Source organism: Aphis gossypii, chromosome X (genome assembly GCF_020184175.1).
Source record: "Aphis gossypii isolate Hap1 chromosome X, ASM2018417v2, whole genome shotgun sequence".
Taxonomy (NCBI): domain Eukaryota; kingdom Metazoa; phylum Arthropoda; class Insecta; order Hemiptera; family Aphididae; genus Aphis; species Aphis gossypii.
The window spans coordinates 34,753,889-34,781,102 of NC_065533.1; the positions used below are offsets into that span (position 1 = coordinate 34,753,889).

General features: G+C 24.3%; 1 protein-coding gene across 2 annotated transcripts; it reads left to right on the forward strand.

Moving 5' to 3' along the window:
* The first annotated feature begins 3,692 nt into the window (after positions 1 to 3,692).
* Positions 3,693 to 26,900, forward strand: LOC114129753 (fatty acyl-CoA reductase 1-like). 2 transcript variants are annotated; one of them, XM_027994580.2, is made up of 9 exons: positions 3,693 to 3,842; positions 5,040 to 5,233; positions 7,704 to 7,955; positions 11,988 to 12,133; positions 15,508 to 15,635; positions 17,451 to 17,643; positions 21,798 to 22,046; positions 26,271 to 26,531; positions 26,609 to 26,900. In XM_027994580.2, exons 2-9 carry the CDS (start codon positions 5,048 to 5,050, stop codon positions 26,694 to 26,696), a joined length of 1,503 nt encoding a protein of 500 aa, XP_027850381.2. In that variant the 5' UTR covers positions 3,693 to 3,842; positions 5,040 to 5,047; the 3' UTR covers positions 26,697 to 26,900. The 2 variants fall into 2 exon arrangements, with proteins under 2 accessions (XP_027850381.2, XP_050062317.1); XM_050206360.1 differs by lacking the exon at positions 3,693 to 3,842 and having other exon boundaries at positions 5,033 to 5,233.
* Positions 26,901 to 27,214: the final 314 nt, after the last annotated feature.

A 27,214-nucleotide genomic window follows, 5' to 3' on the forward strand; every position in this document is an offset into this window, starting at 1 on the left:
CTCCGCGGTATGATTTGGTATGTTTTTTTGAAAATTAGCTGCAGTGGTATCGTGAGCACGTAAATATTTTTTGGTATCTCTATCGCCGAATCGTTGAACACACGCCGTATATATTATTACCTAGTATATTGTTATACCGAATATACCGCACCCGACTGCGACGCATTCCGGGAAACCTATATCTTGTGTGTATTATAGGCATACATATATTATAGATGACTTAATGCATTTCTCTTGTATATATATAAATATCATTCTACGGTTTACGAAAGGAAAGATGTATATCTATTAAATAAAATAAAATAAAACATTTTCGAATTCACTCGGTCGTCGGTATATATACTATTATACTATATATGTGTAATATGTTAGTTGTATTATACTTGTATACATACAAAGACGTGATATACATATTATATATATTATAAAGGCGCTCTATATTGGTAATTTCGTAACGAGTCGAAAACTTGAATTCCATCGATATTATATATTATCATACACTTCATTTAATATTAATATTATGTATTTGTGTATACGTACGAGTATTTTTTCACGTACTATACAACGATGTAATTTGTGTGTTGTTTTTCCATTCGATGACGCGTGTCTCAATATTGTTATTAACTATTGTATGCACTTACATACCCCTATCTCTCGCGCCACTGCAACGACAGGCATAAGTATATAATATTATCATAGGCCGATTAGACATTTAGACATTGGGAAAAATACATTCTTCGCCGGACGTGTTCATAATTTATACTCTAACAAGCTTTAACAGTATATCTAAACGACTACGGTTGGATTCTTTTGTATTATAGCCTCAGATTTTTATTATTTTAGACAGGCGAAAATCGTACACTTTATTTGGTTCATTATATTTATTAGGTTATAACCGTACGCTATTTTTAATCTACAGAACAAATATATTGTAAATATCAATAAGTCTTACTAAGTTCACTAAAAATTTTGAAAGAAGCATTCTGTTATTTTTTAAATTCAGATATTTTTATCATCCAAAATGAATAAATTACTTTTGTTTTTCAAAAATTTTTACTATTCCAAAAAATAATTGAATATAATTATTATGATTATGACTTATGAGTTATGAGTACCAACTTAGCTGACAGTAATTTATTTTATACAGTTGTTTTCTTGTGTATATTATGAATAATAAATAAAATATTTTACATTTAAAAAATACGAGTAGATACATTTTAAGCAATTATAAAATCATTATAATAAGTTTCTGGATTGTTTATTTGGTTTTTAGATAAAACAACCTAAAAAGAGGTGTGATTTTAACCTACTAAATATGTGCAGTTTTTTAGATTCAACGGCTGTAAAATATAATTCAATTAACAATAATATTTGTTATTAGTTTAAAATTTAAACTGAATTACCTGCATTCCTGTTGGTTATGGTAAAAATAGTGTATTGTGATTAACAGCAATAATAATATTATTATTCTCCCAAATCGTCAAAATTCCATTAGGAACATTGTTGTTTTTTAAAAAAAAAAAATCAATTACGCCATTAATCGATTTAAACATTTTATAATTGTACGTTGCTATTGCTTCTAAAATCGTTATCCAAAACACGTTTGACCGAAAATTAATATCGTACACATATTATTATTACATTCTCTTCATGTGTTTATTTTTTTTTTATATTTGTTTTTCTTTTGCAACGTGACCGTCAAAATATCTATACTGTGGTTTCGATAAAAATTTCGATCGGATTTTCGAACAGTTTTATATAGTGCAAATTAATAAATTTTCGAACTGGAGACAGGGTGGAATTCAGTCCCCTGATAGTTTTTATAAGTATAATATAACTTTGTGGGAAAAAATATTGAAGAAAAGTATTAAGGAGATTTCACTGGGCACAGATTCATCATTAATATAGGCAATTTTAATGTAATTTTTTGAAGAATCAGAATGTTTAATTTGGAATATATTTATAAATACTAATTCAAAGTATTTTAAAAGCGATCTCATGGCAGTACCAATAATAATGGTTGTTACGTAACAACGATAATAATATGTAGAAATTCTTATACTTATTATGCAAATCAAAACTACGAATGCATTATTTATAGAAAATTTATCAAATTTCCATTACACTACATAGAAGATGCTTTAACTGCTTTGTAAAATTTTCATTTATTTTATATTAATATTCATAATCGTTTTTAATAATCAAATTTCAAAAATAAATGAATCTGTATAAAAAATAAATATTTATATATTCGTATTAAATTTATATGATTTAGGTAATCTTTAAGTTATTTAAAAGTTTAAAATATAAAAATTCTACAACATACATATTTTTTTTATATAGTATAAATGTACTAAGGTTACCAAAAATATTGTGTCAGTAAGTTTGTCCCACCCAAAACTATTTTCATGGATAAATTACGTGTGGTGTGACATCTTCTAAAGTATTTAAATAATTTGTATGTACACATTATCTATTAATATATGTATATATTATATCGCTATTGTACATTGTTTGAGTGGGTTTGTTAAAAATTCCAAAAGCCATTTTAGCTAGAAAAATCTTGGTAATTTAAATAGATAGGAAAAATGTTTAGGACCCTGAGGAATTCATTCCTTTAATATTTTTTAAACATATAACCTTGTAAAAAAAAAGTATTGGAGTACTCCATTAAGTATTTAAATACGAATATAGACAGTGAAGTAATTTAAAAATTAGGGGTTTAAAATTTAAATTAGGGGTGCTACTCTACTTAAAACAACGTTGAGTTATAAAAATCTTGAAAAACTAATTATGTATTTATTTTTAAATATGCATGTACACTTAACAAAAAAAAAAAAAAATGCGAATTTACGTTTATTACCTATTTATATGTTATCATTTTTAGAGAATCGATATAAGGTTAATTGATTTTGTTGATTTAGTACATTGTTCTCAATTATTTTTTTAAAGATCTAAGTGACTCGATTACGTCAATTTTCTATGACTTAATTGTCTGCAATATCAAGATTCATATCATTAATGTAGTCAATTATAATGGTTGGGTTTTATGAATTAAATAATAATTATACTAATAATCAAAAAATAGTTACCTTTATAAACTATTTTTAATATGAAATATTTATTGGTTTTCTCGTCGCTTATTTATATACTCGTATTATATTAATTGTATTAAATTTGGATAAGAACATTCGAGATGTCAAAAACTTGTACAATTAATTTTGGAATTAATACGATTTTTATTTTTATTTGAAAGAGAATTAATTTTATTTATTCGGGGTATCGAGAATTTCGAGTTATTAATACTCAAATTATCATAATCCGCGAGTCGACTGTATATATTCGTGTAGTATTTGTATGAAGTTTGTTGAGGTTTTTAAGGCTAGACTTTCCAAAACCCACTCTCCATTTTCATGACTGCTTATTAACAACTAGAACGAGTGTGAAATATTATTGATATGACCTAAGACAATTCTATAGGTTACCCATTTTCATACATTATCACATTTTCACAATATGTATATTTGAATGTCACTCAAATACTAAAAATTATGTAGAATTCATATTAAGTGAATATGCGTGGTACAGTTTAAAATCGATTACAATATTAGTCTGTAATATATTCTTTGCATTGAATTTTAATTAAGGAATCCAATTATCAAACACAATAGAAATATTGTATTCGTTATTATTCATTTACTCATCACATTTCTTCGACAATTATGCCACTAAAACACAACTTCCATTGACGAGTAAAACTGAACGAACATCAAAGATTTCTGCCTTGTTAGCGACAGTAAGATAAGTGTAGATTTAAGATATTCACTGTTCAAAAAAAAAAAGGTAATGTTGATATACTTTTTACATATACCTAGGTATTGGTATTTATTATGACAAAATAATGTATTTATATTCAAAATATTATGTTTTTTTCTAAATCTAATTTTTTTTTTTCTTAATTTGTAAAAATAAAACAAATGAAAAAAAAATCACTGCTTTAATTTAAATTTATAATGAAATCACATTTAACAATTACATTATAGTCATATTAATTTTTTTTTTCGATTTATAATTGCTTATAAATAGATACAATTAATAGCTATAAGTCATACAAGTATTATAATAGGTATAGGTAATATTGTTTACAATATTATAAATAAAATATTTCAGAGTTTTAACATCGAATTCACAACTGATTCATTATTATGCACATTATTTGTATTAAAATGAATTTAATCATAACAAAGAATCACTTTTGTTAGGTCAACATTTATTTAATGATACGGTTTTGTAAATTATAGGATCGTTTATTTTTATTATTATTATTAATTTTTATTTTTATTTTTTGAATTTGTTTAACTTTATTTAGATTTGTTTCTATTAGTTAAACATTATTATCTAACGTAAGTATAAGATATCTCTAACAAATAAATTAATATAGATGGTTGATTTTATATACTTGGTATTCAGTTTATCAAGAGGAATTTTAATTTTAATATTAGGCTTATATCTTCAATTCAAATACTGGTCCTGAATTTAAAAATCTTATTCATCAATTTATAAATGAGTATATTAAAGTTTTAGTGACAACTTGAGAATTTATAATCTTGTTTGTGAAAATCCTTCTGCGAGTTAAATATACTAGATACTGTGTCTTGTGTATATTCTAATAATTAATAATTATGAATCTGTGCGCCGTATTAATATTGGCATAAGTTCTGTCAAATGATGTGAAATTTTTAAACATTTATTATGGACAAGACATTATTGATTAATGGAATCTGATTAGAATGTTGTCTCAATGTATTAAAGTATGTACAAAAGAAAAGAAAATTATGTTCGAATAAAATATATATTATTAGGTTTTAAAAATATTTCATAGTCCCACCAGCTAATACATTCGTGATTCAAATAAAAATTAAAAACAAAAATCAATCAATTGCAAACTTGTACGAATATTCAATATAATGTTTAAAAAAAACAAATAAACTATACTTTATTCAATAAGATATTCAATTTTTATTTTTTTGTTATGTTTCAGGCAATCATGAGTATAAAGGAATTTTACAACGGATGTGATATTTTCATAACAGGTGGAACCGGATTCATGGGCAAAGTTTTGATTGAAAAACTACTGCGATCATGTCCGGGCATCAAAAACATATACGTTTTGATGAGACATCGCAAAGATAAATGTATAACTGACAGAGTTAAAGACATGTTGGCGTTACCGGTACAGATAAATATACATTTAAATATTATACTCGGGTGATGTCCAAAGCATTAGGTTTTCGTACGTTTGAAGCGTTCGATAAGTTCGGTGAAAATAAATTTAAATCATTTATTTTACTTATTTTTACACCAATGTTTCAATATTATAGTTAGCGATATATTAGAACGAGTGTATCATTGTATAAATAAAAAAAAAAACAAATTCAATGAACAATAATTATCATTATTATCCAACCATATGTGGTAGATTTTGTGATAATTCGTAATAATAAAATATGTATTTAAATTATAAAATAATTTATAATATTGCGTGATCCATTTAACGTAAAGCACATTTCACAGCAGAAAACACTCTCGTTTTTAAATATCTACTGTTTTTACACAATTTAAAACCGTTATAAAATAACATTTATTTATGTTTCTTATCGTTAGATACCAATTTTTAAGTTTTTACTATTTTGAATGATTACAGGTCTACATACATTTTTAATATAATATTGTTTAACAGCATATTAATCGGAGTATTTTGATTTATTAGTATAAAAATCAAATTTCGGACTATCATAGTATATACGAATGTAGTAATAACTCATTGGTATTTATAAAGTTTTGATGATTCGAATAGTGGACAAATATTTGTCTGGGTACCATTTCAGCTCAATCATTTATATGAATTATAAACATATTATCTATTCAAAATGCGATTTTTATATTTTGAAATAATTTAAAAGTATTTTGCTTTGACATAAAAGATTAAAAAATTATATGTTATTGTTAAAAGGTATTTTTTTATAAACAGTGACAATTAAAAGTGGTAAAAAATAAAATGAAGATATAATATTAATGACTTAATATTACATAAAAAAAAATAATTCTCATTTATCAAAGTTTTTGAAATATTTAGTGTTTTGAATAAAATAAATTGTTTGGTAGTATATACTATGTATATATAACTATTATATAGAATGGTATAGTTAAATAAACATACAATAACATATTATTGTCTTCATTACACGATTACTTAAAAACCCACTTACCACTATGCTAAAATTGTTTGTTTTTTAGTTGATATATTCAACTACTTAATTGTGGCAGTATATGAAATATGTATTAAACACTGTACTTGTCTAGTATACTTTAATTGTATTAACCTTTCGCCCCTAAATGTCCAATAACCAAATAGTAAATTATTTTGAATGCGAGCCTGAATCGATACTTACAATTAAATGAAACTGAAATAAAACAAACGGTTAAATAATTACAATTTAATAGTTTACACGAGTCGGGAAAATAATGTAAAAATGTCATAAAATAAACCGAAAACACTAAGCACAACAAATAAATAAATACAATTATTTACCGAGTTTGAAAGGTATAACAATCTACCTGCAGTATTTTGTGATGAAATACACACACACGCACGTGAGTCTGTGTTAATTTTATTTAGGTACGTTTATTATCGGAACAACTATACTCTATTTTACGAGTCAATTGAATTAATCTATACTATTTTGTTCGTAAATTTCAGTTGCATACTATAAAAGCCAATAAGTATTGTATTTGCCTGTATTATTGACACGAGTTTATTTTCTCGAAATAGTTCAAACATACCGTTGTAATAATTTTAAATAATTTACCATAATTTAACTTCAATTTTTAAATTACATTGATCAACAAACTCACTTTTATATTTTTCCACTCGAATGTTACTGAATATAAAAAAAAAGAAATACACCTAAACTATCTGAAACAATAGTAAAAATTTTAATTTATAATTTATACTAGTATGAAATTATTTGTATAATAATTCTATGACAATAATGTTGTTTCAAATTTTACATAATAATATTATGTGTCATATTATAATAGATATAATATTGATATATACTGTACTAGAATTAATCATTGTACAATATACGACAGTATAATATAGGCTATATAGCTGATTGAAGAATGGTTTTAATTGTATTGATAACACTTAAATGGTTTATCAATTGAGGGTCAATATACTAGTATACCTACTTAAATGTTCTCCATGATGATGTTACTATGCTGTTCCATAAATTACAATTTAGACGAATATATATCTGATCAATCATAATCATATTCTATTATTTCTTTTCAATGACATTTGTATATTTTCTCTATTTTTAATAAACAAAATAACCATAGTCCATAAAATAATAAAAAATTTTACAACGATACATTATTGAAGGATTCGTCAAAATAATTGATGTTACCTACCTAATTAATATTATTAATAATTTGACATATTCTTCGTTTCACTAAGAAATATAACATAATGTAATAGGTATTTTTTTAATCAAGATTACCAAATAAATATTTGAGTATTAAAATGTCAGCAAATGTTTAAAATCTAAAAATAAATTTATTAATTAAATATTAATTATAATAAATTATGTTGTAATATTGTATTGATATGGTGTGTTTTTTTTTTTGCTTTCGCCCAGCTGTTCGATAAGATTAGAACGGAAAATCCCGGTGTTGCAGAAAAAAAAATAATTCCTATACTTGGGGACATGGCCGAAATCCGACTGGGTATAAGTGATGACGATTACGATATGTTAGTTCGTAATGTTTCGATTGTTTTTCACGTTGCTGCAACAGTTCGGTTTGACGAACCTATTCGAGATGCGATTATCAAAAATGTTAGAGGAACGCGAGAAGTCGTAAGATTATCTGAACAAATGAAAAACCTCATTGTAAGTAAAATTATTCTAGTGATAATATTTATATTTAAGTTAGTGCGTACACAACAAATAAAAAATTGTACCAAGTTAACGCTCGGAAATCGAAATCAAAGCCCGGGCAAATAGTTTTGGAAATAATACACCGTACACGTATACACGTGCATAATTAATTAACATATAATTTTGGACATTTGGTATATTGGTACATTTTCTGTATTGGGAGTTACATTTTACTATAAAATGTAATTAAGAATTAAATTATAGTAATAATATTCATAATAATTACTATTCATAAGTGATAACTTTATGCACATGAACACACTCAGATAACGTGAAATTGCCTAATGAGATACCGTACTCATCCATTGTTCATTTTCTTCCGTTATCAAAATAAGGAATTGTTACCCACTTATTAATTCGAATACGTATTATCGCTATCATTATTTTCTGTCCGTGAATATAATAGTACAATATTATGACGACTAGACATAAAAATACATATTAGAATTATTCTCCTCTATTAAGAAAAACTTCTCTCTTGAGATTATTGACCAATATGTACACTATTTTACCTATCTATGCATATTTATATATATTTATCGCATTACTTAATTATTTCTATTTTTTTTATAAATTGTAAAAACTAATTGTTTGAAGTTATAATTTCTTTACTATGTCAACTTATTAGGTGTGTTTATTTATGATGAAAATAATCTGAAGCTGAATTACATTGAAAATATAAGAAATAATCTAATATATGATAATTGAAAAAATTAAACTTTAAAAACAAATATTTATTAATACGTATGTTTTATACATATTTAACTTTAATAACATTTAACATTTGTTCATTTAAAAATACTGTACAAAAATGTAAGACTACGTTTATCGTTTGTTAACTCTTAGTCGGTGAATTGTTGTACATAGTTATTCAATATTTATCATATTTATCCGACTATTCCCTTGGTCGTCCAAAAACATCTAGTTGGAACTTTAATTCATTTCATAAATATATCCGTTTTAATTGACTGCGCTAATTTTTACCTCTCATTTGATTGATGAAAACAGTAGCACGTATACAATATCTTTAACATATCCCAAAATACGTAGTTGGACGGCGTAGGATTAGGTGACTCAGGAAGCCAGGTTCAAAGCATCAGTTAATTACATAGTCATTATTACAGGTAAAACACAATGTGGCACGACTTTGATTACAAATTGAATTAACCACGCTACCAAATAATGTTATTTTATTCAATTAGTTATTTTCTATGCTATTGATTAATTATATGTTGATTGGTGCAACAATTATATTATATTTAATCCTGGTTCGTATAAACGTGACAAAAATATTATCTTGTAACAATATGCATTAGGTCGAACAATAAAATATTGATGAATACCAAGTTTTAAAAAATCATAAATTCATAAACACGTATTATTAACCCGTATTTTTTAAAAAAAAAACTAGTGCAATTTAATGTAGGTAGGTACTTCACACTAATTAATATATGATTTTAATGTTTGAAAAAAATAGACATGACTTAAGTCTAAAAAAATGCCTGAAGGAAAATAGAACGTAACTTTCTTTTCTTTTCTTTTTTTTTGGGGGGGGGGGGGGGGGGATTAATAGTGCAAGAAAATGGTATCTCATTTTTGAAGGAAAATGGTGTCACACGTCCGAAATGATGTGCGTGGTGTTATTCGAGATTTGTGTGATGATCGAATATACCGATAAAAAATAATGCGAATGATGTGTAATTTTCACGGAAATAATTCTTTGAATTAATAATTTGTTATCATAAATTATAATTTAATAAAAAATTCAGGTTGAACAAATACCTGCTGAATATAAATATTAATTACTAATTAGCGTTTAACTTACTATATTTACGCGATGACATTAGAACTTTTTTAAATTCTCGGATAACTGTATTTTTATTGATAAATAAATTAATACAATACAAAATATTAGTCAAAAAATCTAATACCTACATATCTCGTAGTCTTAAGACCATTTCATCTTTATGGTGTAATATGTACATTGTACCTACATAGTATATAATTTACTTGATATAATGATATTTATTATTTATTATATAATATAAAATTATATTGAAATGCTAAATGCATTAATAGTATATTTCAATTTAAAGCGTTTGATAAAATAATTAAATACCATTTATGAATATCAAAATAGAATTCTTACAATTAAATTTGTTAGAATCCCAGTTAAATAAAAAAAAGGTGGGAAACTGGCTACTTTTCTCTCTACTATACAATAAGTGTCGAGTAAGTTACTGAAATGAATGTTTTAAATTTGAATTCTCAATAATATATTATTCAAAGTAAAAGGTTATTTGAATAAAATTGTAAAAAGATAATATTTTTAAAAAAATGGTCATAATAAGTTTTATTGTAAGTTTTCATAATTACACATAATTTAGTTAAGTATAAATCAACATTTGTTTTGCTTGGTCAAAAAACTTGTAAATATAAGATTGAAAAATTGTCTTTATGAATATGAAAAAAATATTTAAGATACACAGGTATTCGCATTTGAAGTATAAATATATTTACACAATTCGTCAATATCACTAACATTTAGCATTTATAATAATAAATAATAATAAATAATATAAATAATAATAATAACTAGGTAATCAATTATATAATACTAAAATAGACATTGTAATCCCTATTGATAATTAGGGTGTAGATTTAATTTTCTTAAAAAACAAAAAAAATGCTTTTAAAAGATATAACTTAAATCCTAATACACTAATAATATCACAAATCTTTAACTTGAGTTAAAAAAGAAATACCTAATACATTTTTTTAACATAATATAAAATAAAAATGATTAAAAAATATTATTAGTATGAGGTAGGTATTTAAATTATTGTAATTTTATGTTATCTCGAATAATGCAAGTCATAAATAAAACAATCGAACTATATATCATTTATGTATAATGACACATGGCAAACATTTCATTTGTCAAACGCTTTTGATTGTTACACAGGTAAACCATACGTAAAAAATTATAATACGAAGAAAAAAAAATAACATTTACTATTTATTTTTAGTGATATAGTTTATGGTGAATTTTTATAAAATTGTAATCATTATAATAAAATAGGTATACAATTCATTTGATAATGAATTTCAGGCTTCATTATATTATACATTTACACAGCTTATATAATATAAAAATTAGAATATCTAATTAGTAATTAACATAATAAATTATGTGCACTGCAGTGATAAAACAATTTTTTGATGAATTTTGTACAAAATGAATTATTAGTATTAGTATTTTGACATTTTAGGACTTATCAAATAGGCCAATCGCTAAAAAATTCCAATTGAAGACATATTGACAAAATTTTTTATTTATAAAACACATGATTTACACACGACATTTTTAGGTAAATTTAAAAATCTAAGTCATGAGGGGGGGGATACTACATTTTTGTAAATCATAGTCTATTGATAATATTTGATAACATATATTACTGTATTAGTAATTTTATTTATATTTTCAATTTATAGATTTTAAGACGTATTAATAAACCTAACAGTTTATTATATTATAATTAAATACGCGTAATGAATGATATTCCCATAGGGGTAGAGGGGTAAAACCGTTAGCCTCACCCTCACGGATCCGCGCCAGATTATACTCATTATTTTCATATTTGTTAAAAGAACAAAATAGAGAGGTCGATCAGAAAAATAAGATTTTACTGAGCTCGGGTGGCTTTTTAGCCACTGGTGGCTGTATTAACCTATACGTATACACCTCTTTGACTAGTATGTATGTCATTAGGTATCATACGCGTGTTTTACGGCATAATAAATCGATATGTTATTGTAAGTCAAAACTCACAGTGCATAACACTGCGGGGTACCTAATTATATACAATAGTCAATAACTGTACATATTATCGATGTTTACTATATTATATATTATTAAATTATTCCATAACACGATTAATATAAATTTAATAAATTTATAATGCATTAAATTTTATACTACAGGTATTTTTACACGTATCAACGACTTACTGCAATTGTACCAGAGTTTATGTGGAAGAAAAAGTATACGAATCACCAATCAGTTGGCAAGATGCAATTATGATTGCAGAAAATGTAGATCCCAAATTGTCTGAAATTTGCACAAAAAAGTAAGTGTAATCTAAAAGTATAGTTATTTTTTTATTTTTTTAATAAAAAAGTAATTCAGATTTTTTGTACTAATACATATTTATCTGAATTATATACCTAACAGTTAGTTCTAGTTTAATATATGACGTAATAATTATAAATTAATTTTTTTCCTATGTCAATTTATCTAACCTACGCTAGTATTATACTGTATTGAAGCGTTGTATTGTCATCGTATATTAATATTTATTTATTTATGTGCAAAATAATTATGTATAAAAAATTAAACATCACGTTTTTAAAATAATTATTGATTAGTACAGAATTGACAAATATCAGACATCGGACCTTTTGTTTCTTTGTTACTTTGAAAATATGTTCAAGTATGCAGTATTTAAGATACTAAATATTTTTAATATTTCGTTGAAATTTCTCATATCGAACTAAAGCGTCGAATCGTGAGCTACTATAGAGACACATTGGGTATTGTATACTGAACATATAATATAGTTTACTTTCTGGACGATCATTTTATATTATTATTATTTCTATAAAAACACTAAAATTAATCTAAAATTAAAAATTAGCGCAAAGTTGAAACGTTTTGTTTAACAGCGGGTACTGATCGATGACAAATCAAAGATAAGTTTTAAGAATATTGAAAAAAAAGCAATACGATTTTAAAAAAAATGGCTTAGGATATTTATTTTAGGTATTTTCATTGTGTAAGTTATAAATAAGATCAAAAAAAATGCTTAAACCATTACATTAAAAATACAGAAATCAACTAGGTATATGCAATGAAAAAAATGTAGTTTATAGCTCACTGCAATGTTCCTATAGAATTGTAATCGAATGTCAAGATTACGAAGAATTTAAAAACAGAAAAATATTTCGACAAATAACTGAAATACCTTTAACGCCATTATAGACTCATGAAATATTAAAAAAAAATATTTAGTATGGCATCATAATAATAACAACGTAAAGATGATTTAAAAAACGAATCCTTATTTATTTACGCCATAAAAATTATAGATGATATAATAAAAGGATTATATTAATAAATAATATTTTATCTCTTTGCATACTTAATTTGTTCAATCATTACTTTCTGAATTATTTTAATTAATTATTTCTTATATGAAACGCAATAACGTAATTCTACTTAAGTGTAATTTAGTTAAATTCTATTGAAATAAATTGACATCTTATACAATAAAAATAAATAATTTCAACTTTATAATGTGATTTTTTTATTAATAAACACTAATTACTTTAAAAGTTTTTTGTAAAATATTTTTTGTCCATAATTTGAAGTAGTTAAACAACAATGTTTTTACTTTTTTCAATGACTGTATATAATATTATACATTTTTAATTATATGCTACAAAACACAAGATTTATATGAGAACTTCAATTTATAAAAGTCGAATTTCTAACTAGTAATTATTTATTAGTTGCTTTATAATTTATAAGTAGGTATATAAAGTTTAGATGTGTTCGGAGTAAAATAGCAATAGTTCAAAATTCGATAAGTATTAACTTGTTCAGAGTTTTTCTCAGTAAAAAAAAAAAAAAAAGCTGGAATTCAAAAAAGTAAATTATATAAATAATGGTAAAATAACTCAATTTTTATTTTGAAACATGCATTATAATAATATAATGTAAGCAAATTATTTAATAAATATTATACATATACCATCTAACATTAATATTTTTGGATAAAATTGGTGGACAGTCAAACAATTTTACTGCTTTAGTTATTTGTTTTTTTTTTTTTATCTACATTGATAGTTTAAAATATTACTGCAATGCAAGTGCTCTAAAAACCTTTTCTTAAATAATATGACATTACTATTACAGTAGGTAGTAATAATTTTAGTAGATTTTGTTTTTATGAATGATCAAGTAATATCATCCATTTTAAGTGCGTCGCACAGTTGGATACTGTCAATTTCGTTTAAAGCAAAATTGTATTCAACATTTTTATTTGTAAATTCCTATTTTACCATAGCGTTTTTCAATTACATAATTTACGATAATGGTCATCACTTAATCAGTTGATATCGGCTTATTTGTTTAGTGTTGGTATTTAAAAATATAAAAATCTTAATACTACTATAGTAACAGTTAATAGTTATATTAAAGAAATTTTACATAATATTTATCTGTAACAAAATGCATACAAATATTGTGGTATTATTGCTATGATGAAAAAGTAATGAAAAAGTTGCATTTTAAAATATACTATGAAACCAAATTATTTTTAAGTCTGTCCGCTAACGTAGGTATTAAAATTATGACCAAATATTTTAAATATTATATGTATATACTTTGTAGTTTATATAACATGTCGCATTCACTTAGGATAATCGAACATTTCGTGAAATGGATATCCTCCGTTATAGTATAAACTTTGTTCATACCAATCAAGACGTTTTTATTTTCATGTAATGAACACCAATTGTATCCAATTTGTGAAATGGAATTGTTTAATTTACACCTAATGCAATTTTTATTTATATAATTTACGTCACCTAAATCGGTAACATTTCATTAAATGTTCATTAATAGTCATCAAAAAATAACGCGAGTACTTAATTATAATTTATAACAAAGTATTATTATACTAATATTTAGGTATAAAGTGAGTATTTGTTTTCATTATTTGGATATCAATAAAGTATAAACCATATTACAGATAATCATATTCTCATATTATATAGTGTATAGTTAAGGAAATAGTAACGCATAATAATGTGTAAAAATGTAATCAAAATATAAGTATTTTTAACATGTGTTAATAAATATCTGTTTAATTATGTAATTGATTTATTTGATATTATTGTATTATATTATTACAATTACACATTGCTATTTTGAATTTTCCAAAAGCAATTTCACGAAAAATTTACTGTATCATGTGAATTGAAAATAAAAAATTACACTAAACTTAAAATAATGATTTATTTAAAAACCAATACATGAATCTAAAAATGACTTATAGGTTGCGCTCGAAGTTCGTAAAACGGAAATCCATTTCGTAAAAAGTTCAACTGTACTATATTATGTGAATGCGAAGTAGTATATTGCCCTATACAATAATCACTGAAAGAAAATAAATGCTTTCAAACTGTAATTTGCACATTATATATTTTACAATGTATTGTTTTTATGTATTACGTACGGTATTGTCGTTGAAGAATTAAATTAAATAATCGATGACTAGTATTTTTTATTTCCGTATTCTCCCTCGAGAGCTTTGACTGAGTTTGCGTGTATACAACTATAAACATAGTTAGGTAATCAATAGCCAAATTAAATGTATGTTAAAAAAAAAAAAAATCTATAAAAACTAAATAATAAGTTGAATTTGTTGTATTGTCATAGATTGTTGGGATCGTTTCCGAATACGTACACATTTACAAAATTATTGGCCGAACAAATAATCAGCGAGAAATCGGACAGGTCAAATCATAACAATAACATGCCGATGGTCATATTCAGACCGTCGATAGGCAAGTATTCATTATATTTTTATATAAAAATATAAAACTATTATTTATATAAAATGGACTGCTGCATTAACATTGTTAAAAATAGATAGAACCGCTATCTAATTTTTTTCTAATAATGTTGTGGTGTTTGTTGTTAAACTTCTCTCTTCTTCTGCTATCAATCCATTTCTGTTTAAGTACATAATATTGTGGTACCTATACGTATAATGTAAGCCATAAATCATAATAATGTGGGTTGGATTGAATCCATTCATGAGTAAATTGGATTTATATTTTATTACTATTGTAATCGAGAGTGCATTCATTTTACCGATGAAAGTAAATGAAAATTAAACGCGTGACAATGCATTCTATGGTTATAAAACCATTAAATATATGTTTAAGAAAAATAATATATGATAAATTAATCTTTTTGTTAAATTAACACATTTTATAAAATATACCATAGTCCCAATTTTCGTGGGTGGTGATAGTTATTACAATTCATTAAGCAGAAGTCTTCAACCTTTTAAAGCAACGGATAATTTATTATTTTTTAAGAAATCTCACGGGCCGCATTAATTATGGCAAATAAGTATATAGCATATTAAATGATTAAAAGTTATGTTAATAAAGATGCATACTATACTATGTTTTAAATGTGTTTACCACCCTTAAAATAAATACTAGGCTGGTTGAAGACCCCTTGTCATTTAGTGCATCGATAGCTGAAACCCCGATGTCATAATATTATAAACTTCTTCGCAAAAACCGTAAGAGACAAGTTACAATGTACTTTTCAATGGTATATGGAAAAACTGGTAAACTACCTAGAATTTAATATATTATAAGTATTTTATTAAAATTTAATTCAATTTTATTATAATGAATATTGTCTTTGATTGTGAATTTTAAATGTGAACATTAATTTCTCTGGTCAACATGATTACTGCTTATAAATGCATTCTTTTTGAAAAAAAAATAATTTTGAATGTTTTTATTTGCATTTTTTTTTAAAATTAATGTTCTAGACGCAGTGTAATACTGTACAATAATAACTCCATTTCACGTTGGATAGTGCTGTGTACGATATAATATACACCGTTCGACGCTTAAACTCTGTCATTGATTTTTCTTATACTTTGCCATTTGGTCGAAATGTCCAGGGTAAACAAACAAACAAACTGCAAGAAGCAGAAAATCGTCCAACTATTTCTCATTTTTTTAGACCCAGCCAGATAACTTTTGTAATATTATACAGGCACTTAATGTATCATATAAAGTTTTACCGATCTATTATTGAAATAGTAATAATATGACGAACGATGTATTAGTGTGTGGAAAAGAAAGAATAAAATAATAAAAACACATTATAAAACATATTTATCGTAATGAATTGCGTTTATTTTAATTATATTTTAAGGAATTTCAACAATTGTATGTGTTCTCAACAAAACGAAAATATAGTAATTCATTTGCACAGAAAGAAAATAAAAACTATCTAGTCATTTTCTTTCGTTGTCTTATTAACAAAATTTTGTAAAACCGTATCTAAAAAAAAAAAAAAAACAAAAACACGATTTTAGATTCCAAGACTAGTTTTGCTTTACACGCGATTAAATTATGTTAAATACTCGTATTTCTGTTCAAAGATAAATTACATGATACAAACGACAATTTTGTAGCCTATATGTGTGTATAAACCGATGTGATTATTTTCGATCGAAATTCGGATTTCCTTCAAACGCGTTCCACCCATGATATATTATAAAGTGTACTATGATATTATTATTTTATTATGGGCTTTGCATAAATTATATTATTATGGTTTCACAGTAATATCTTCGATCGCTGAGCCCGTAGTCGGATGGATAGACAACGTTAATGGACCGATCGGACTAATGGTTGCGACTGGCAAAGGTGTAACGCTGGTCACGTTGGCTTATAAAGATTCAACTCCAGACTTTATGCCCGTTGACTTATCGATTAAAGGGATGATCCTGGCCGCTTATCATCGTGGGATACACAAGTATTTTGTTGATTGAATAATAATATGTTAAACTTAAAATGCTAAACAGTATCACGTGATACGTAGTTGCAACTCAGCAACTGCTGTCACAGAGAACACCAATAACACTGCTTAATGTCATATTTAATTAATAATGTATCAAATAATATACACTATACCTATAGGTACTAAATAATGTACTATCCGTTATATTTCGCCGTACCAACAGTACTTAAATCCTATTCCTAAACGTTTAAAACCGCTCCCGCAGATATAGATAAAATATAAAAAAGATAAACAAGTGGGTATCGCTCTGCTGCATATACATTAGGTGTCGAATAGGTCACTGTAACAGATATGTTAAATTTGAATACAATGGTATATCATGGTACACGAAAAAAGATTTTGAGATGAGACGTTCTGTCATTATTATACACCATGATAATTTTTTTTTTTTTTGATTATAGTTATTAAGTACCTAATTATATCTACTATTAGTATTACGACAGGTACCTAGATCTAATTTTTGATAAAAACATTTCATTTATTATATTATTTTTAAGCGTTATATTATTATAATAATATAGGTATATTATATTAATTGTACAATACTACCTATATTTTTTTTTATTCACTTTTGAGTTAACGAAGGTACTGTAAAAAACATAAAATAGTATGAATAGGTTTAAATATAATATCTTAAAAATTAATCTACAGTTATTTTAAAAATTTCATTGTGTACAATAAAATTCATATAAGTTTTAACGAATAATATTTTTAAATTATAACAAAGTAATTTACATCGTTATTCATTGTTAAAATATATGATTTAATTCAAATTATATTTCAATATAATATTTAGACTTTTTAGTTCTAGTAAGAAATAATTATGAAAAATATCGGATAACATTTTCAACCTAAGTTATGAAAATTTTAGATTTTGTAAATATTTTACTACAAAATAATCTAAATTTGTAATTTTCAACTTAAAATGCATATAAATAATATTGCATATATAAAAATAACTTTAAATGGTCATAAAGATTTGATGAATTTCCCAGTAGAATTTTTTTTTTAGTTCAGGTTGGAAAGCTTTTAAAGAACGATATATTACATTTTCAAATCAAATAGGTATATAAATAAAACAATTTTTATGAAATTTTAAATACAAAATAATTTATAACTATTGAGAATTCGTTAAAATTTTAACTTTAAATGCTTATAAAAAAATACTATGGCTATAAAATTAAAAAAAAAAAATTGAAAATAAATAACTAATTAGAAACCTTTTCCAATTTTCAAGCATTATTAACCAATTGTAATTTGTTTTATCTATATTGATAAAAAAAAAAATTAAAACTTTCAATTATTATAAATATCTAAAAAAATTTTTAAATATTTTTAAAATTTTATCATTTATAGAAATTTATAGTAAATTTATTTATTTATTTATTTTTTAATATTTATTTATAATTTATTTATCTTGATAAAAATATGGAGTTTTTAAATTATATCGAAATGAAGAAATCAATTTTGTTAAAAACTTGTTTTTTGTAAAATTCTGGTTTTTTTTTTTTTTGTTATTACTAACTATTGAGGAAAGTACTAATTAAACCTTTGACCTCCAAAGTATCAAGTACGTTCAATTTTCTAAAAGTAGATAATCGAAGCATTTTTACTTCCTAAAGAAAATAACAGGCGGAAAAAACATACACTATTGTAAAATTAATACACTCATCGCTCCACTCAGAATGTTTTTATACATTATACATATTGCAATATTTTTAAATTTTTATCCTGATAAATAATATAGTGAGAGACAATCTAGTAGTTTTTTTGAACTTTAAATAATACACTAAATATCACAAAAAAATGGTTTCTGTTTCGATCCAAAACAAAATATTAATATAAAGTATATAGACATATTAAATTTCATTATAGGTACCTACCTGGTATTATAAATATAATTAGCGAAACAAATTTAAAAAATCTATAGTATAGTAAAATATGAAACTACGTGATATGATTTATTTAAACAAAATGTTAATATTCATAATTACATTTTTTTAATTAATACCTACTCACTAAATATAATAAATAGAATCAAATTTCAAAAGTTTAGTAAGTGATAGGATTTCAACCAGATTCTTAAAATAATAAATAAACAAACTAAATTAACATACTCTAATCAAATATTGGGTAGCTTAATATCCAAATTATACAAATATTTAACTACCATTTCAATATATGCACCAATGTACAAGTCGAACAGTTGCTAAAAGTAGATAATGTCTGTAGGTAGGTCGTAGGTGGTACTTTTTACAAAATCGATACTTTTCCATAGCTTTATTATTAAGTCTGTGTCTAGATTTTCCATGACGTAAAGTGAAATTTAAGCTGCATATGAATGAAAGGTGATGGTTTTCTATTCAATAGGAATAAACCGTTCATTAAATAATGCAGCTTCTTCATCGATGGATTTAACGTCAAACAAGAGAAATTTAATAGGAAAATCGACGTTTATGTCATCATACTTATTACATAGCTTGTATACAATAAATTTATTAGAATTAAAAAAAAATTGTTATTAAGCATAGTTTCTAATCATTTCCTAATCATTGTTTAGACCACATTTTTCGTTATAGTTTTGAATTGAATATAATAAGGCCCATCACTCCAGCATCTCAAGTTGCAAATTGTTGCATCTAATTTTCACAAAATTTTGTCACCATTTTATAAAAAAATATAATACAAAATTCAAGATACTTGGTTTATTTTAAATCAATTAAGAATAATTTTAAGTAACATAAACATAATAATATATATACATAGATATATATTTAATATTATACAATGTGTAAAATATATTTTCAATATTTAATACAAACATATTTTTACAAACGGCTGTTTTTAGCCCAAAAATTATTTAAAGATATTTCACATTTAAATGAGGAAATACTAAATTAAAGCTGTTGGGATAAAGATAAATTTCAATACAATGTTTTTGCCACTATTTTCAAAATATGAAAAGAGTACTTTTACATATGCAGCAGGGTGATTCTTTAAAAGTTTAATACTTATCTTGTAAAAAACTATTTATGATATAAGAAATATTTTTTAAGTCATGATAAACATTTTTGAAAAAACAAAATTTTTTTATATTTTTAGAATTATAACTTTTAAATTTTTATACATACCTATGATTTGATTATCTGAATTAGTTACTGCATACGTTTTTAATTATATATTCCAAAACATTATATTTTTTTCAAAAGTTCCGATGCATAAAAAAAATCAGAAAAATACCTACTGTATAGAAGACTTTTAGTTTTGAGTAAACCAATCATTAATATAGATCACTGTAAGGATGTAAGTATGTATTAAATTTCTATTTAATGATACATTTATTATTAAATATGAAAAAAAGAATTTTTGATGATGTCCTCAGTTTTTATTCTTAAAGATATTTTATAATTTCAATAAATATAACTATTATTAATTTATTTTTCGATTGGTAAGAAGGCATAATATATAGGTTGTATAATGATATATTTTATATGCTTCAAAATTCAAAACGCTATGACAGACATTCACATGAAAAAATCACACATCATTGTAAAAACCACTAAAACCATTACATTCATTACTCTGCTCAGTATCTAAAATTGAATTTCAAACGAGTTGTTAGTTATTTGTTATAACTTTATAACTATTTTAATTTTTAATTTTAAATAAGTAGAAAGGTGGAGTTATATCTAAGTATATAATCTAAATAAGCGGACTAGATAGTGGCTAAGGGGTAACCCGGTAACTGCCGGTCAATCACTTTACTAATCAAAATTTTAAAATGTAAATATTTATAAAATTACAACTGATTATCAAATCATTTGTATTTCATTTAAAAATATTCTGCTTTAAAATTTATTATATTCCGTTAAACAAAAGAGTATTTGTAATAAATGGAATTCTCAGAAAATTATTTAATTTTGAAATATTAAGTTTAAAAAGTATGCCAGTATACAAAAAGTAATAAAAACTAAAAAAAAAATAGTTAAATATATATTTTTTAACATTGTTTTGCAATGACTTCTATAATTGTGGAAAGAAATTTTTTTCATATTTTTTTTATCATTTATTTTTTGATAATTTTATTGTTATTGCTTATTCTTATTTAGCTCGCCATCGGACAAGCCACTCACAGTGTATAATTCATCATCAGTCAAAAAGTCAATTACCAACAACAAATTGATGCAATTCGCAGTAAAGTATTTTAGATTGCATCCGTTTGATGAGATTTTATGGAAGCCGAGACTTTATTCTACGTCTTCTAAACGGCTTTTTAAAATTCTCGTTATTATTCAACAAGTTTTACCAGCTATACTTATCGACTTCTTACTGGAGGCTACCGGAAAACCACAAAAGACGTAAGTCAAAAATTTGCACGAAATTTTGACTTCAATAAGCATTCATAAATTTTATAAAAAAATATAAATACACCGTTGATTGCAATAATTGAATTAAATTAGTCTTCTAGTGGTGAAGAAGGGGGATGGTGGTAATATTTTCAGCCCAAAAATTTTAATTATTACTATTCTACCTACTCTCTCAGGTCTTAAAGTAAAACAATTATAATTTGTAGTTTAGAAACTTAAGACTATGATTGAAAAAAATATATTAATCATGAATGATCTGAAACCAAAATACCTAAGGGTCATGGTCCCTATAGCCACCGCTAATCGCCTCCAATGGTTAATCGTGCAATATTTCGAATTTTATGACCTTCAATCAAAATAATTACTACGCTACAAGTGACCATGGAAAATTAATATTTGTATGTGTTTAGTATACTTATGAATAGAACAAAAAAATAGAAAAACAAATTTCTGTAGTTTACATATTTAATAACTATTTAATATTATTATAAGTGTACAATAGTATACTAAATTTCATATCATGATATAGGTATTTTTGATAACAACTTTGTCAATTTCGTTTATTATTATAATGTATAACAAACAAATTGTGTTGTTGAATTAAAAGGTTAGTATTTTACCATTTATAAAATAAAAATACATAGGTAGTGTCAAGTGTCGTGTAGCAGCAAAGTTTTTAAAATCTTTTTAAACGCATTAAATATAATCCATGACTATGGGTGTAGATTTGTCAATCATCTCACTATAATATAATATATTTTTGTTAATATTTTTGATACCATTTTCTCTATTTACATAGTATATATTATAAATATTACCTTTTTGAAAGTAATAAAAATATTAGAAAATAATTTTTAAGACTTCCGATCACTGGTTAGAAATAAGTGAGACCGTAAAATCGTATGTAAATACATTATTTTTAGCTCATTGTAAAAATTAGCTTAGTTAATACAACTTTGAATCAAGTAGCTAGGTAGCAGAGAATTCAATTTTGAAACTTTTATTTTAATATTTTGGCATTTTCTAGACATTTTTTGGTAATTTTAGGTTGTGTTTTCTTTTTTCGTTATTTTATAAGATATTTTAAATAATTTCCATCAATTAAAATACTTTTTTAAACTTAAAATTTCGGTTTGTAAAATGATTGAATTTTTTTTTTTCTTTTCAATACTTACAACTTAATTTATTTTTATACTTTTTTAATTTTGATTTTCAAGTGTATTTTATACTACATTTTACAGATGTCCAATTCGTTTTTCATGGTATTTTAGTGCACATTGAATTCATATCTTTATTAATAAATGTTTAAAGATAATATGTGAATATTATATATTTTAAAATATATCGTTGTTTTCTGTGTATAACACACATGATTTACTGCGTATAATAATGATAATAACAATAATATGGTCAATAGTCATTATTATTTATGGATTCGATATTCATATTGTGTCATTGGAATATTCATGTGTCATTAAACGCCACGAATTTAAAAATGAAAAAGTAATAAAATTATCATAACTTACTGTTTAATATAATTAATACAAAAGTAACGAATGGTAGTAGCAGCAACAAAGTTATAGTTCAAACGATCAATAGACAATAATAATATTACTATACTCGTTTTATATAAACTCATATATTATTATAATAGCAAAGATAATTATTTTAGTTGCACCTGTTCTATTTTCTCTTGCTGATGTCGATCCATTTTTAATTTCTTTGAAAGATGTCATGCAACTTTAATGGTATAGTAGGTACTAAAAGTACCATCATAGATAAAATTGGCACTTTATAGAGTATAGACTATTATAACGTACCTAACTATCAGATATTCTGGAACATTTTTTTTCTCCGAAAATATTTATTATATCAATTGATAATTAATAACAAACGACTTCCAGTTACTATGAACTATGTTGTGAAAATATAACTATGTTTATCGTTTTGAATATTCATCGTATACCACAACACATAGGACATATCTATGATAGTGATACAAATTTTTCAAAGTAAGTCCTCCTAAATAATAAACCAAACTTAAATTGTACAGGATAAATGTTATTTTAGTACTTACTAAAATATGAGTACGATATATTAATAGCTAAGCGTAAGCAATATTATTTGAATAATAAAAAATTCTATAATTTCGGTATTTTTTAACTGCTGTAGGAATAACTTATGAAAAATCTTGAGTTACATTTTTAAGTATTTTAAGTAGGTATTAAAATTTAAAATAAAATTAATTTGATGATTGCAATATAATTTGTAGATTTTCGTGTTACTTGTGATTTTAACAAATTTTGTTCAAGTTATTCACATGGTAAATCCTATAGTAAATTTTCAAGCTTTTTTCACGTTTATAGAAACATTTTTTTTAAAGGATTGGGAAGTGGGTACCATTCTGTTGTATAATATGAGTGTCGTGCGAGTCACTGAAATGGAGTTAAATTTGAAATCAAGTACTATAAGTACTGAAATAAAGATATATACCTACAAAAACACATCATTATAAAATCAATACATTGCTCCATTCGGTATCTAAAAATTGAAAATGTCAAGTTTCAAGCATCTATAAATATGTAGCTCAAAAAGAGAAAAAACATTTGAAAAATTATACTACATCAAAAACTGGTCTTAATATTTTTAAGATTTCAATGTTTATAGAAACACATATATATATATTATATATTTATTTATATAAATATATATTTATTTCGTTTAATTACGGAATGGTTCAAGTACTTAATAATAAACAATTTTTTTTTATTATTATTTAAATAGATTTTTTCGAAAACTGATGTGTTAATTTTCTGTTTGCACTTTTTTTATTAGTTTACTCTAATATTAATAGGTATTTTAAATGTATCTGGATTTTTTTAGCTTTTCAAGGTATCGATGACGATTAATTTAGATTTTATAGTTATACTTATTAATTATAATGTATAGTGAAAAAATAGTGCCTTGATTTTGATGTATAGGCATTTTATATTACACAAATGTTTACAATAAAGTATTAAATGATTTTTAAAGATATCTACAAGTTTTTTAAGTTTTTGATTTATGTATAAATTACTATATATTGAATCTTTTTTTACTTATTAACATGTTTAAAAAGATCTAACTTTCGTACATTTTTAGTTTAGCTTAGTTGAAACTAAGAAACATATCGACATTGACTTATTAAATTAAAATATGCGTACTAAGGTCTTAGACAATCATAAAAATCATTGTTAATGTTGTAATATTTATCTAAAAAAACAGAACGAAACTGCATTGAATTATTTATTAATTAATTTTTAATTCTTATGAATATAATTATTCTCGAAGTTACTCCCAACTACTGTTGTTGGTGTTCGAGTATCGAAAACATAAATAAAACAACAGTGAATTAAGTTATTTCAATAATTTTCACTTGCAATAATCACAAAGAAGTTTGCCACCCTTTTTTTCCTAATCCAAAAATATTAACTAAGCTATTTATTATTAATCAAATTATTATTATTTATAAATTTAAATATTTATAAGACGTTACTACTGGTTAGCTTATAAAACATCAGAAAAACATAAATTAAAAAGGACTACATCAAGACGATTTCTTTCCAATTTTTAGGTTTGCAAAATCATCAGTATTATGTTGATTGGTATACTCTAGTTCTAGTTATTGATTACTATACTAATTGATACAAGAAAGTCAAATTCATTCAATCGATTTTCGTCAATATTTGATCTTAAATACGTTTTGACCCAAAAACGTTCTCTTTGTCTCGAACAGTATTGATAACCGTTCACACGGTATAATATAATACATATAATATATTCTAAAAACAATGTATATCAAGTTTGAATATACAATATCTAATTTTTTTAATTTTTTTTTTTTTTTTTAAATACAAATAGATTTTGTTCTGGTAATTTTTCCATGTGATATTTTTAACCTAAATCTGAAATGCTGCATCATTGCAAAAACGTGTTTTCGTCCACGACTGATTAATTTTAATTGTTGAAGTTTTTTTACTCAATCATGAACATTATTGTCGTTATCAAATTGTGTATAACTTTTTAATTTGTTAAATTGGTACTTCAATGTAATAATATATAATCCACTTTTTATTGTACAAGCAATGTTGTTCAAAGATAAAAAAACTTATCTATATAAATATAAATAATATACTCGTAATTAATAAATTATTATCTTTTATTACTTTTTTTCAGAAAGTTGGTGAAATTGCAGCAAAAAATATTTTCGGCAATGATGGCGTTATCGTTTTTCACGTTACAGACATGGACGTTTAAAAATACAAATTTTTTAAATCTTCTCACAGAAATCCCAGATTCTGAAAAAGACGATTTTGATTTCAACTTCGATAATGTAAACGTTGAAGATATTTTCATAAATGTTCTTACTGGAACCCAAAAATATTTATTCAATACCAATACAATGAAAACAAAACAAGCGAAAAACAGATTGGAAAAGTCAGTTTTAAATTCAAACGTATTCTACAATTATGGTAAAAAATAACTTAAAATTCGTGTTTTTTTCTTATTTTCAGATTGATTTGGCTGGAACGAATTTTAATAACACTGTTTTTCGTTTTTATTACATGGTGTTTATATTTAATTATACCCTTTAGATTTTGAACACTTAATATTTTATTTAATTTTGAATTTTAACTTTTAAGTCATAATAACGTTTATATTCGTCAGTAGTAACAATTTAATTAAGTATAATAATTTACGACTGCATAAGATTTTTAATGAAAATAAAAATAAAACATAATATGGTGGCTACTGCCAGCCATTATAAATTGTAAAAATAAATACACTGTCAAGATTAACTTCGAACATCGTTTTGTTTTTTTTATTTTTAACATTGTTTAGATTCTATTAACCGATTGACTCTATGGATAACGTTTGTTTCAAAAAGCTTGTAGCTACATGATTGAATAGTCAAATTTTAGAACTAAACAGATTAAATAAATGACTAATTTATTCATAATGTTTCACCTTCGGTCTAAAATGAAGGGTCCTCGTCTTAAAATGAAAAATGAACTCATACTAAATTAAAATTAAAACTATATACCTAGGTCTGGTTTGTTATTGGTAAGTTAAACTACCATTTCAAATTTGGAGTTTCTCATTCAGTATTAGTTATTATA